The sequence below is a fragment of the Cornus florida genome, unplaced genomic scaffold (assembly GCF_030987335.1).
Source record: "Cornus florida cultivar Cherokee Brave unplaced genomic scaffold, ASM3098733v1 CherokeeBrave_3.0.0_Hap2_Chr01, whole genome shotgun sequence".
Classification (NCBI taxonomy): Eukaryota; Viridiplantae; Streptophyta; class Magnoliopsida; order Cornales; family Cornaceae; genus Cornus; species Cornus florida.
Window position 1 is genome coordinate 44,187,236 of NW_026775571.1, and position 14,849 is coordinate 44,202,084.

At 36.8% G+C, this 14,849-nt stretch overlaps 1 protein-coding gene and 1 pseudogene across 1 annotated transcript; both read left to right on the forward strand.

The window, feature by feature from the left end:
- The first annotated feature begins 4,773 nt into the window (after positions 1-4,773).
- LOC132295550 (primary amine oxidase-like) lies at positions 4,774-9,070 on the forward strand (annotated as a pseudogene).
- Positions 9,071-9,357: 287 nt separating this feature from the next.
- Positions 9,358-12,793, forward strand: LOC132295543 (primary amine oxidase 1-like). The gene is made up of 4 exons (XM_059793843.1): positions 9,358-10,609; positions 10,695-10,808; positions 10,899-11,446; positions 11,707-12,793. Exons 1-4 carry the CDS (start codon positions 9,479-9,481, stop codon positions 11,864-11,866), a joined length of 1,953 nt encoding a protein of 650 aa, XP_059649826.1. The 5' UTR covers positions 9,358-9,478; the 3' UTR covers positions 11,867-12,793.
- Positions 12,794-14,849: the final 2,056 nt, after the last annotated feature.

The following is a 14,849-nucleotide window of genomic DNA, read 5'->3' on the forward strand; positions in this document are numbered from 1 at the left end:
TATTTTTCATATCAAAACAAGACGTGACATAGCTAGGTACCCATCTTGCCTAGGGGTGACAAAAGTTGACATGATTCGCCAACACGACTCGAACATGACACAAGTTAAACGGGTTCGGGTTGATTTTAAACGGGTTCAGGTCATAAATGGGTCGACACGATTAACCTATTTTGTAAATAAATTTCTATTTAAGTTCTAAAATTATTATATAAACTTGTATCTTATAATTTAATCTTTTGTAAACTAGAAACTATTTAATAATTTGGTTGATTAAAACTTATATTTTTTTAGTATTTATTATTTTATTGAGTATTATTAATAATTTAAATAATATAATTTTATTTTTTTGTAAATAGGCCATTAAACGGGTTACACGTGTAACCCGTTTAATAAACTGGTCGGATTAGTGTTGAGAGTTTCTAACACAATTATTAAATGGGTCGTGTTCGGGTTGAGCTGTTTAGTATAATACCTTTAAAGAAGACATGATTACGACCTGCGAACACAAATTGCCACCCCTAATCCTGTTCTTGCCCCACCAACTTCATTATAGTAATAAAAAGGCACTGATCACGTCTTTGAGAAATTATGGAATATATTTTTTACTTGGTTCATTTCCTTTTGCATTGTTTCCTTTCTCTTACAAGCTTGTATATAGTCAAATTCAGTATAAATTCTATTGCTTCCTACCTTAATCAGGATCGCAATATTTCAACCCAAAATATATGAACTATTGTACTAATACGAGACTTCTGCCTTCGTTCAGGAACAGACCAACCGATAACAAGGACATTGTTATATGATATATTGTGGGTTTCCATCACATTCCATAACAAGAAGATTTTCCAGTGCTGCTAACCTTGCATAGTGGATTTGATCTTTGGCCAGCAGATTTTTTTTTAAAGAAACCCGTTACTAAAAAAATAACATGCGAGTTAATGAAGGATTGTGTAATCTTAGAGAATTGGCAGCCTCTTGTCGTCTTCTCAGGAGCATCTCATCAAGATTTGACCATCTTTTTCAAACTGAGATCAATACAAACAGATATTGTCTCAATCTAGAAAGAATTAACGATGTAGGACATAATTTTACACAATTCGACAAGTAGTTCAAAAAGTCCTTTTCGACAAACCAATAGTATTTTTTTGATGGAAACGACACATTAAGAAAAACCCACTAGCTTTAGCCTGTGAACCATTCTGGTTTTCAGCTAAAAACCTTCTCTTAGGGCTCTGAAATCGCGTTTTATTGTGTTATAGGAGGTCTACTGATTATCTGGGGATTTTTGTTGAAGGCCTTAACAAAGTTTAGTGGTTTTATTTGATTAGGTTTCTTTAACCACTTTTCCAAATTTTTTAACGAGAATTAATTTTTATACTTATTTCTAGAATTAGTTTCCTTATAGGATTAGATTTTAGTTTCCTTCTAGTGTTAGGTTTTCTCTATTATAAATATTCATGTATTACAATAACAAAATTTAACTTTTTATTAATAATATTTCATAATTCTTTATTAATTATCTCTTCATTTTGTGGATTCAAAATACTTACTTTGTAGATTTAAAGTAACACGTTCTATGTGAACATTCTATCGCTTTCCGCCTATGTCAGTTGGTATTAGAGCCTTGATTTACCCTGGATTGATGACGATTGCTCATTTTGGTAACATCCACTTTGCTGAAGATGATCACAGAGTGAAGGCCCCTTGGCAGCCATGCATACTCAAGATCAGTTCGTAGCAACTGGTTTTAGAATTAGTGGCAACCAGGTTCATGGATCAATTCGAGTTCGTGCTAATGATGTGTCTCGCAGCCAACCGAATATAGGTTATATTCCTGTTTATCTATGTAGGCCTCCAGTCTATGCGGATTATTCCAATAATGAGGTGTTCGTATCCAGTGATCGAGAAAGACGCAACAATCGTGAATTTTAGGTAAAATTAACTCGATCTACTTACTTTCTGTGGAAGTATTATTATTGAAGATATCTTAAACTGATTTGAAGAAGTTGAAGAATTTTTCAAGTATTTTGATGTACTTGAAAATAAGCAAGTTCCGCTTGTTGCCTTAAAGCTTAAAGGATGGGCTTCAGCTTGGTGGGAACAAACACGGATTCACAGGAGGAGGCAAAGAAAACAGCCTGTGCGATTTTGGTACAAACTATGAGGAAATAATGTATCAAAAATATCGGAATTGTCGGAAAGAGAGTTCATCTGTCAAAAAGTCTATAGAGAAAATTTACAAGAAATATATTGGCATCAAGGATAACAATAATTTTGTTAAGGCAACGACTGATATTATTGAGGTTGATTAAGAGCAAAAAAAAATTTCTTCATCTATTGTAGTTAAAGAAGATGAAGTTAAGAATGTGAAAACATTACTTCCTTTGTAAGAGTTAGTAGATGCAAAAAAACACTTTAGCATAACAAAAGAAGAAGATGGTGACACAGAGTTCAATGTTGAAATTGAGCAACAAGAATTAAATGATGATTAACAGGTCAATAATTTTTCCAAATCAGATGCCCAAGATGGTATGGAAGAATTCGGGCTTCAAATTGGTGAAGTATCATTATTTGAGCAGATTGTTAATGAGGAATTGTTTATTCCAAAATGTGCTGATGAAAATACTTTGGTGTTGTGCTTTGGAGATTCTCATGGCATTGAACAATATGATTTTGTGGTAGCCAATAATTTATTTTATTCACAGCCAAACTCAAGGACGAGTTTTTTTTTAAGTAGAAGGGACTGATGTAGAACAGAATTCTGAACAGTTCAACAAGCAGCTCAACAAGTTTGTTTTCAACAAACCAATAGTGTTTTATGGGAGGAAACGACGCAATGAGAAAAACCCACTAACTTTTGTTTGTAGGCCATGCTTGTTTTAGGATGGAAACCTTCGTTTAGGGCTCTGAAATTGCATTTTATTGTGTTACAGGAGGCTTGCTGATTATTTTGGGACTTTTGTTGAAGGCCTTAACGAAGTCCGAATGCTTTGAGATTTTATATTTAGTGGTTTATTTTATTAGGTTTCTTTATCTAATTTTCTAGAACGTTTAGAAAGAATTTATTTTTATGCTTATTTCTAGGATTAGTTTCCTTATAAGATTAGATTTTAGTTTCCTTCTAGTGTTAGGTTTTTTCTATTATAAATATTCATGTATTACAATAGCAAAATTTAACTTTTTATTAATAATATTTCATAATTCTTTATGAATTATCTCATCATTTTGTGGATTCAAAACACCTATTTTGTGAATTCAAAGTAACACGTTCTATGTGAACATTCTATCACTTTCCGCCTACGTCAGTTGGTATCAAAGCCTTAATTTACCCTAGGTTGATGACGATTGCTCATTTTGGTAGCACCCACTTTGCCGATGATGATCACAGAGTGAAGGCCACTTAGGCAGCTATGCATACTCAAGATCGATTCGTAGCAACTAGTTTTGGAATTGGTGGCAACCAAGTTCGTGGTTCAGTTCGAGTTCGCGCTGATGATGTGTCTCACAGCCAACCGAATATAGGTTATGTTCTTGTTTATCCATGTAGGCCTCCAGCCTATGCGGATTATTCTGATGATGGGGAGTTTGTATCCAGTGATCGAGAAAGATGCAACAATCGTGAATTTCAAGTAAAACTTGATCTACTTACTTTCCCTGGAAGTATTATTATCGGAGATGTCTTGGACTAGCTTGAAGAAATTGAAGAAATTTTCAAGTATTTTGATGTACCTAAAAATAAGCAAGTTCCGCTTGTTGCTTTTAAGCTTAAAGGATGGGTTTCAGCTTGGTGGGAACAAACACGGATTCACTGGAAGAGGCAAGGAAAACAGACTATGCGATTTTGGTACAAGATGAAAAGTTAGTCATGGCTAAATTTCTACCACCAAATTATGAGGAAATAATGTTTCAAAAATATCAAAATTATCGGAAAGAAACAAAAACAAGACCCATAATTCTTTGTATGATTTTGATCATTCAAAGAAAATCTCGTTGTAGCCCTAACCTTAAGTTTCGATTGCAACTTAGAATCTGAATCGAGTGAGACTAAACACAAATCGGGAAGAAGATTCAAATGGAAAGAAGTGAAGAATTCTGGATGTCCTTGGTGGCGACACTGTCAGTGAAGGAAGGGTTAACAAGACCTAGAATCACCAAGCTTCCTCGTCGTACCCATCATCACCAAGCTTCCTCATCGTCATCATCACCAAGCTTCACCGCTATCTTCATTTTTGCTCTTCGACTTCGACTTCAAATTCAAATCTTCATTACTACAATTTTAACTATTCCTTCTATAATTCTCTGTATGATTGGATCATTCAAAGCAGATCTCGTGGTAGCTCTAACCTTAGGTTTCGATTTCGAATTAGAATCTGAATCGAGCGAGACTAAACACGAATCGAGAAGAAGATTCGGATGGAGAAAGGTGAAGAGGTCAATGTGGATGTCCTTGGTGGAGATACCGTCGGTGAAGGAGGGAAAATGGTCCAGTAATATATGTATATATATATATATATATATATATATATATATATTACTATATTGATATATTGATTGACGTTGACTCTAACAGAAGAGAAGTATGTGTAGGATAGTTTAATTTTTAAGGGAGGTCTGAGTAAATTCCCAAACTACAGGGGAGGTCCGTGTAATTATGGCAAACCATAGGGGAAATCTGTATAAATTACCCTTTATTTAAGAACAATACTTGCGGGGAGTAGGAAGTCAATACTTACCCTTTGGCACAAGAGTAGAGTAACAAGTGTTACTACATTTAAAATAATAAAAATATAAATAATTTGAAAGCTATCCGGGTTAAATCTAATTGAATCCCAATCAAATTTTAATTCTCTCCCCTTCCCTTTTTGTCTCAGGCTTTTATCACTTGAAAACCCTAAGCCAGAAAGGACTGAACTTGCTGGAAAAAAATGTGTGTGTGTGAGAGAGAGAGAGTAGAGAATTTCTTTATTTTATGCCAAGTTAGAGATGCAGGTTAATTTCCCTGGGTCAACCTTTACCTAAAAAATAAAAAATAAAAATAAAAATAAAAATAAAAATAAAAATAAAAAAACCGAATTCAGACCCACATTTAAAGATTTAAGGTATCAAATCTGAGACAAAAATATTATGTCCCTTTCCCCTCCAGATTCCTCCTCGGCGGCAATTGTGATCGAAGATATAGTTAAAATGGTTTCTGATGATTCTAATGAAACTAACTTTTCATTGAACTGGATTTCTAGAAGTTGTGACATGGTATCTCATGAAATAAGGTAGTGAGCTCTTAAATATAATCGAGGTGACCTTGCTTGGGAGTTGTGGCCAACCAGACTTTTAGCATCTCTTCCTTCTGTTTCCTCATAGTATATTTTTTAATGGCTTACGACCAAAAAAAAAAAAACCCAAAAGCATTAAAACGGTGTGCATCGTTATAATCCATAGTCTGATTGGAGTTGCACATGAAGAACCTAACGAGTAACGAATATGCAAATGTGGTTCTAGACCTAAATGAAGGATGGAAGGTTCCTCTTTTTAATTTCTGCAAGTGTCTTCTCTTTCCTCCTCTGCATCTACTTCTCTTCTTCTTCTTCCAGTTCTCCAGAGACCCGAGTTTCTCTCTAAAAATATGGGCGTCAGACTGTCAGAGAGAGGTTGAGGGAGAGGGAGAGAACGAATTAGATTAGGGCTTCCACCATTGAAGGACATCTGCAAGTGAGTTGTCAATTGTAGGTGGGTGCTACTCTGTTGGAATAGGAGGCCACCGATCTTGACGAGACGAAGATCGGAGGCATCATGACAGCTATCAATGGGCATAGAATCAGGTAATGGTCTGCATATATTATTTGAAGTGGGGGGTGCGTTCGTACAGATGTGAATATAATTGACCATGGGAAAAAGTGAGTGCCTTTCCTATGTTCGATTATATTCCTCTTATAGGCCGCCATTATGTGGTGTTTGCTTATTTTGTTCTGGCTTGACATTATGCATATTCTTTTTTGTTATCTTCTTTAATTTTTGTTTGGATTGTCTGATTTTGCGAATTGGGAAAAGCCTTTCTTCATTGTTGTTGTTGTTGTTTTGATGGGTGTTTGACATAACAGCAAAAAATAAATAAATAAGTAAATAAAGATTTTGATGGGTGTGTGCTGTCTGGATGAAATTCTTTGATTGGTTTGAAGAATGTATGAGATTTAGTTGAGGATTGGAAGCTTGTTTGGCCGTTTTAGCAATCTAACTCAGATTTTTTTTTAGTAAACTTTAGGCCAATTTTAATAAAACAGGAAAAATAATTAGATGGGTGAAGAATTGAAATTACAGCACATATGATGATCTTAGGGGCCACCTTTATCTAATGCCTGCCTGATCATGCCCCATTTGATTGTCTCCAGGCTTGTGAGCTTGAGAAGAGTGCAAGGAAAGGCTAATGAGCTTAAATCAAAAAGAGCTTGAGCCTTGTAGACTGTAGTACCCTTTGTTGGTCGGGTGCTCTTGGAGATTACAGACATAATAATCTCAATTTCTTTTCTTATGTACAAAAATATAAGGGCAGCGCCCAATGTATGTTCCGAATATATGGGATGGTAGGAGGGGAAAATACATTATTTTCCTTACATCACATATTGATTTATACAATTCTTGAATAATGTACTAATGTGTTACTATAATTAGGTCGGCTAATTGGGACATCCATCTAGTTTTCGACATGCAAGCAGGTCCAATAATATCCTTAGGATCAATCTATGACCTTGATAAGGATAAATATCGTCAAGTGTTGTATAAAGGGCTTGTATTGGAGCTCTTTGTGCCATATATGGATCTAATTGAAGAGACTTAGGATGTATCTTGATGCTGGTGAATATGGGTTCGGTCTGTGTACGGGGCTGCTTGAGCCGTTGAGGAACTGTCCAGAAAATGCAATATTCATGGATGGATACGTACTTCATTTGACAGAATGGGCACCCAGGAAAATTTTGAATATATTTTATATATTTAAGCACTGTGCCGAAGATGTCATGTGGGACCGGACAAAGTGGTAAGTGGATTTTCTGTTCGTTTTAGTACTTTCACATATAGTAGAGGGAGTTTTTGAATGAGCTTTGGACTGTTTTGCAGCTAAGAGAGGTTAGACCAGATGTGAGCTTGGTGGTGAGGATGGTATCAACTCTTGGTTACTATGACTACATAGTTGATTGGAAATTTAAGTAATGTGGCTCCATCACACTCATGGTACATCATGAAACTAGAAAAGTTTATCAAACACCGAGTCATTGCTTTGAAGTATTGTTAATGCACTAGTGATCTATATTGGTCGATTATAATGTGGTACTCAGACATTATTAACACACGAGTGATCTTGTTAGCCTATTGGTAATGGCGTGCTGTTCATAATGATTAATGACATTATGCCCTTCGAATACAACTCGATGTCAATCTCACAGGTTCGGCTAACTGGTTTGCTGGAAGTGAGGAGATCAAAGAATACCCACAAAGACCAGATGCAGGAGTAAGTCTTTAGTAAATTGTTAGCAGAGAACGCTCTGGGTGCATATCATGATCATTTTCTTATCTACCACCTTGATCTCAATGTGGTTGGAGTTGCAAACTCCTTTGTCAAGACTTGCTTGCAAACAATGCGTGTGACTGACAACATATCTGAGGCAGCCAAGACTCAGTCCAACATAAGGATTCAGCTCGGCTTGAAGCCGGCTGAACTGTTAGTGGTGAATCCAAAGGAGAAGATTAAGGTGGGGACCATGTTAGCTACTGTCTGGTCCCACTATCCATGGCGGGGTACCCTATGATTTCCCGCAAATCTATGGAGCCTTCACTAGGTACAATGTGTGGGTCTGAGAAATGGGCAGGGAGATCATATAGTGATCAGAGCTAAGATGATTACAACTTAGCTGAATGGAGCCTCAGGTATTCGATATTTTGACCTTCTCATTTTGATAATCATATCTAAGGGTTTAGGTTGCTAATTAGGTGTTAACCAATAATGCAGGAACGGAGAGAGAGAAGACAAGGACTTCGTCACGTTCAGCTGATGCCAACACTGAATAACGGGTCTGAACTCCAACCAACCAATTTTTTTTTAATACAATCTGGTGCTCAAAGTAAAGCTTCCCAAAGATATCGAGTGGCCTAATTGTTCCAGAATAAGTGTGGCTTGGTGAATGTACTATTATTGTTGTAAACAATGGATTGGTCTTTCCCCTAAATTTCTTTGACTTTCTAGATTTTGTATCTAGTTGATTTGTGTCCCAAGAGTCGGAGATGATGTTGATGATCTAACAGGAGCTATTAATTAGACATATTGTGCTTATACTCAGGAATAATTGAGAGGAAAAAGTGTTAAGAGATATGTAGTTGACGGACTTCGCAATCCAGATGTCCCCAGAAAAGCGTTGAGAACAAGTTTGGAACTCTGGATACCAGGATGGCAAAGATGAAGACGTTGTCTGTGATTCCCCATAATCGGAATCGACTACCTCCCTAGAGAAGCACCGAAAACTTGCATTCCTTACCAATAAGTCCTGCAAACTCCATCCACGGTCCAGCGGCCAGGGTGACTGGTTGAGTCGCATCGCAGATAGCCAGTCGACTCACCATGGGAACACCGGGTGCCTTATTAGTCAGCTAATTTTGTTTTTTTCAAAATAGACTTTTAAGTTGGGGGGTAGATGTATTGGGTATTGAATTCGTTTCCTGCTCGAGAATGAATATTGAAAATTCTTCCATGTCATGTTCTGCCTAATTTTGTTTTTTCAAAACAGACTTTAAGGTGGAGAAATTGGGCCAACCTCTTAGCCTAATTTTCCACCTGTAAGGTTGGATAGTTCAATACAAATCAAGTTAATAAGTTGACTGTGAGATTGAGTCATGATCCTATAGGGGCAAAGTGGGTATATGGATTTTTGTCCTAAAATAAAAAATAAATAAATAAATAAATAAAAAACAAACTTACAACCAATAATTCTTATACATTTCAGCGTTTTCCACTCTTTTTCGTGGCAAACAACACCAACGTGTTTGGAATTGACTTTAGTTTACTTTCACATGTCTAGATGCTTAGGATCATTACTCAATCTCACCAGAACCTTGATTGGTAAGGAACTGTTCAAACTTACAAGTGGAACAGAGAAGAGCTTTAAGAATAACATGGTCTTCATTAGAGTAAAGAAAAGCAAAGGAAATGGAGTATTCTTAACCCACAAAGCAAGCAAGAGTCTTACAAAGTGCTAGCCCAAAATATTAATTGCGTTAGACAGTGCTTTGCCTCCTTATAAAGGAAAGCCAACCTGTTACTCTCACATGGTCCACAATTTAGGTGCAGACATTTATAAATTAGTTACTATCAAATACAACTATAAGTTTCTCCATATATATTTATGAATATGTATATGTATATGTATATGTATATGGATGGTGCCATTTAGTGTTTTGAACACCACATTTCAACCAACCTTTTGATAAAACATTGTCCATGACTATTCACTTGTTAGCTCTAGCTATTGTTCTCCAATGCTATTTCACAGCTAGCCTCAATCACCCACTAGACCCTCTCAACCCTACTGAAATAAACCAAGTAAGGCAAATTATTCAAAAGTCTCACCTTAGTAGTATTCCCAACCTAACCTTTCATTTTGTTGATCTTGAAGAGCCAGAAAAAAGTGATGTTCTCGAGTGGATGTCTTCAAAGAAACAAAATGGCAATCCTTTTCCTTACCGTAGAGCCAAGGTCGTGGTTCGAGCTAGAGGTGAGACTCGTGAAATCGTTGTGGATTTATCCACTAGTTCGATCACGTCTGACCATGTCTACACTGGCCATGGTTACCCTCCAACCACTTTTACCGAGTTCTTTCAAGCCAGCAGACTTCCTTTGAATTATACACAGTTCAAAGATTCAATTTCCAGAAGGGGCTTGAATTTGTCTGAAGTCACTTGCTTGTCATTCACAGTTGGTTGGTTTGGAGAACTTGTTTCAAAAAGAGCTGTTAAAGTTCTATGCTTTTACCGCGGAGGAACAACTAATGTCTTTTCAAGGCCTATTGAAGGGATAAGTATTATAGTTGATGTTGAATCTATGCAAATTGTGGTGTACACAGATAGATTTAAATCTCATTTGCCTAGAGCTGAGGGTACCGATTTCCAGTCATCCGGGCAGAGGCCTGATCCTGACCCTTGCAATAGAACATACATCGGGATCACCATTGAAGGCCATGAGGTTAGATGGGCTAATTGGATGTTCCATGTAGCGTTCAATGCTCGGGCAGGGATGATAATATCCACAGCTTCGGTATCTGATGCCGGAAGAAAAAAGTTTCGGCGTGTGCTCTACAGAGGACATGTATCTGAAACGTTTGTGCCATATATGGATCCTACAAATGAATGGTACTTCAGGACCTACATGGACATCGGTGAATTTGGGTTTGGGCGGTCAGCTAACACCCTTGTGCGGCAGATTGACTGCCCGGCTAATGCAGTGTACATGGACGGGTACATGGCCGGATCAGATGGACAGCCACAAAAGGTTCCCAGATCGATCTGCATTTTCGAGCGATATTCTGGTGATGTTGCATGGAGACATACTGAGATTGGTGTTCCCGGAAAAGTGGTAAGATTGTTTAGCAGTGTATAAATGGCTTACAATACAGTATAGAATTATATGTAATGTTAATATGAATAAGTTCGCTTTACAGATAATAAGTGGAGAGACAGAAGTTAATTTGGTGGTTAGGATGGTTGCTACAGTTGGAAATTATGACTATGTTCTAGATTGGGAGTTCAAGCAAAGTGGCTCCATCAAAGTTGGGGTAGGTGTTTCACTTGGAAACATTTTTTTTGTTATTAACTTTTGATGTTTAAAAGCTCATTTTGACCTACATTACATACTATACCAACAGGTGAGTCTCACAGGTGTACTAGAGATGAAGGCCACGTCGTATGCCAACCAGGACCAAGTTGTTCATGAGGACATTTATGGTACTTTTGTTGCTGATAACACCATTGCTATCAACCATGATCACTTCCTGACCTACTATCTGGATCTCGACATTGATGGCAATGAAAACTCATTTGTCAGAGACAAGTTGAAACAGGTGAGGGCAGCATACATTAACACAGGCACACCAAGAAAGAGTTATTGGATGGTGGTTACGGAGACGGCAAAAACAGAAGCCAAGGCTAGGATTCAGCTCGGCATGGAGCAAGGCGAGCTGTTAGTTGTGAATCCTAATATGAGGACAAAGGTTGGGAATCATGTGGGTTACCGGTTGATCACCGGACAACCGGCTACTTCCCTGCTGTCCGATGATGATTACCCACAGATCCGTGCAGCCTACACCAAGTACCAAGTTTGGGTGACTGCCTATAACAAGTCAGAAAGGTGGGCTGGAGGCTTTTATGCAGATAGGAGCAGAGGAGAGGATGGCTTGGCTGTTTGGAGCCGCAGGTAAATATGAATATATTTCTATATATATATATATATATATATAGTACACATTGCCAAGTATATGATTATGCAACCTAACTCAACCTTTGTGTGTCGGTGAACATTCCTTTCTTTGACCATTAGTTAAGTTCAAGCTTTTCAAACTAACAACTTGTACGGTTCCTTTTAATATAAATCTTTCTTACCAGAAGGAAAAAAATAAAAAAAATAAAAAAAAAACACCAGAGATAATGAGACTCTTGCCTTCTGGGTTCGTGCAGGAACAGACCAATCGATAACAAGGACATAGTTGTATGGTATACTGTGGGTTTCCATCACATTCCGAGCCAAGAAGATTTTCCGGTGATGCCGACCTTGTATGGTGGATTTGAGCTCCGGCCAGCAAACTTTTTTGAAAGAAACCCGGTACTCAAACAATAACACATCAATTCTTGTGATGGCACAAAAATTCTTTGTTAGGAAGGGCATTATATCAAGAAGAAGAAAAAGTACGTAGTTCTTTCAGCAGGAAGTGATTGCAAGAAATTCTTCAGCAAGATTGAAATATCTTCTCAGAATATGATTATCTTCTTCACACTGAGATCAATACAGATATAAATCGTCTTATTCTGGAAAGAATTGCTAAAATAGTTTATGTACAATGTAGGTCTGTAATGTTGCCTATTTAAACAAAGAACAAAAATGGGTTTCTATCTAGATCATTTTTGTTCCATAGAATGACACAGTATTTATTCACTGGGGCTGACAATCTGACTCTTCAATATATAAAAAAACACAGTTGGAATTGATTTGCTGCAAAAAGATCTCTAGGGCTTGATTTGTTTTCTATAGCCAGCATATTTTCTATATCTGCAAAAAGATGTCTACTACAAGTTTGATTTCAGAAGCCAATCCATCTGGGTTGTTCTGCTAAGACAATTGCAAACATAATTGATCTTGGTAGAACAATTCTTCATCAGGATCGCCCTCAAAAGGTTAGGTGATTTTGCCTTCACATTGAAGCCCTCTTGCCGACAGTAGTCACTTGTCGGGATTCAGGTCGTTTAGATCACAGAGTGAACACTGGTTTAGTCAGCGAATCGTGATGGTCTCTGGCTCAAGTTGAACCAACCATTAATGTCACACCTGAACTAGTGCCTCTTTGCAGCTCCTGGTTGTCATCTGTGTTTTGGGATTCTTCCTAATTTTGAGTGCTGACTAACACTTGATTGTCCTTCCTCCTTGTTCGGAAAGTGCTCTGTTCAGGTGTTGGTTTTTTTGGTTTACCGTGTTGCTCTTTTAGAGGTTTTGCTATGCAGAAATGCTGTTTTCGGTTGTAGGTCGTTTTGTATGGCTGTGTTGGCTTTTTTTAAAAAAAAAAAAAGGTTTTTTTAAGGGGTTGCAACACGAGGACTTCCCAAGGGTCACCCATCCTTCTACTACTCTCGTTCAAGCACGCTTAACTGTTCTAATGGGATCCGGTGCATTAGTGATGGTATGATTGCACCATAATAGTTCACATTATAGCCTAGCTGTTTTGGTTGCATTTGGGCTTGTCTTGTAAATCTTAGGGTTATGCCCTTGTACTGTTTGTGAGATAGCTAATTTCATTATCAAAATAAGTCCGATCGAGTTGTAAGTTTTCGGTTCAACAATTTCAAGATTGAAGATCGGATGCAGATTTAAAGAAGTTCAAGTGTTCATGATATACTATACTCCGAGATAATGAGAAAAATGCTCTAAGAAGTTTTAAGAGGTAGTGAAAACATTTAGGAAGGGTTTTGAAAGGTTCGGAATAAGTTTTTACATTCTGTCCATCTTGAACTGGTTCAAGATTTATCGAACAGGTTCAACATCATCAGAATTGCCAAAATTTCAAGACTGACCATCTTGAACCGGTTCAAGAGGGCTGAACCGGTTCAAGAATTCGTGGGATTCTTTACTGGCCATCTTGATCCGGCTCAAGAAGTCCTGAATGCATCAGGTTTTCAAGTTTCCTTCTTCTGATGTTTCATTTTTTATCCCAACTTCTTTCCAAGTCCTATGTACGAAATTTATCATATTTTCTGAGGGATTAGGATTTTAAAAATTTTATATAAACCATGTCATATACATTGGTTTATTAATGGCTTTAGGGAAAATCAATTCTATATTTTGAGAAAGCCTTTAGAGAGAGAAAAATTCAGAAAATGAAATCTGATTATTCTAGGTTTATTGTTGAGAGTACACATATATATTCATGAGTGATTTAGTTGTGTTGTTCTCTATGTCATCGGAATTGGAGCTATATTAAAAATTTAGAGATTCCGGATGATCAGCAGGATTTAATTCTTCTACAATCAAGTTCAGATCTTGAAGAACAGAAGTAAACGCAGTCACACTTTGGAAGGGTTGGAGCATTCGTGGAGTGATGTCTGATACCTGCTACTCTTCTACGAATATCAAGTGTAAGCCTAAGGTCAAGTTGTTGTTGGATGAGGAGTTGCAAAGCCAGAGGATCGTCAGCCGTTGGTGTTGGGTAAAGCGATAGGGTGTGAGCCAGAGTCAAAGTTCGGTATACTTTGTTTCAAACATAGTGGATTTGGTTTACTTTGGACTGCATAGTCCACGAGATTTTTCTCATACAAACTGTTGACGTATTTTATCAACTAGGGTTTCCTCGCTAAAAATCATGGTGCAATCTCTCTAAACTTAACTTGTTTTACTTTTCAGTATTTATATTTATGATTGTGGATGTTTAATTGATTATACAATTTAATCAATTATAAATTGAGCAAGTTGACCTAATAGTCAGATCTAGGTCATTAAAAAAGTTAATCACAATTAAAATCAACTAATTGTTTCCGCACCCCGCGTAACTCTTATTTTCACAATTTGGCATTAGAGCACTCGATATACAGAGTAGATCATAGTTGTTGATTAATTGTTGATATTTGCATCATGTCTGAAAATTCATTTGTTGATGTGTTGCCTTTAATTTCTGTTTTTGATTCTGTCACAAGCATGTAAATTGAGTGGTCTAAGTTCAAAAAGGATTTTAAAATTTTGTTAGAGAAATTGAATCATGCGGAACTTGATAGGGATATTTATAAGTTCGAAATTTCTGTCTCTAATAAAAATTTGGAAAAAATTGGCCATAAGAATTTGAATCTTTTTCATAAAATTGATTTTCTGGAAAAGGAACCTAAGAAAGTAAATTTGTTTAATAAATCACTGGAACTTAAAATTGATAATTTGAGTAGTGAATTTGTTAAATCAAAATAGTCTTTTCAAAAAATTGATATTGACACTTGCAAAATTGATAAATTGAAAGGAGTGGTTGGGAATGTTATGAGTAATAAAGATTTGGCATCAATTTCAAAGGATTTGTATTTTCAAAAATCGAAAGATGTTTTTGTGAAAGTTGAAACCAAACCTCATGTTA

Excerpts from the sequence above, each read along its gene's own strand:
- LOC132295543 (XM_059793843.1), top strand. The coding sequence starts at position 9,479 with ATGACTATTCACTTGTTAGCTCTAGCTATTGTTCTCCAATGCTATTTC. Across the intron at positions 10,610-10,694 it reads TTGGTGTTCCCGGAAAAGTG|ATAATAAGTGGAGAGACAGA; the intron begins GTAAGATTGTTT and ends TTCGCTTTACAG. Across the intron at positions 11,447-11,706 it reads TTGGCTGTTTGGAGCCGCAG|GAACAGACCAATCGATAACA; the intron begins GTAAATATGAAT and ends GGGTTCGTGCAG.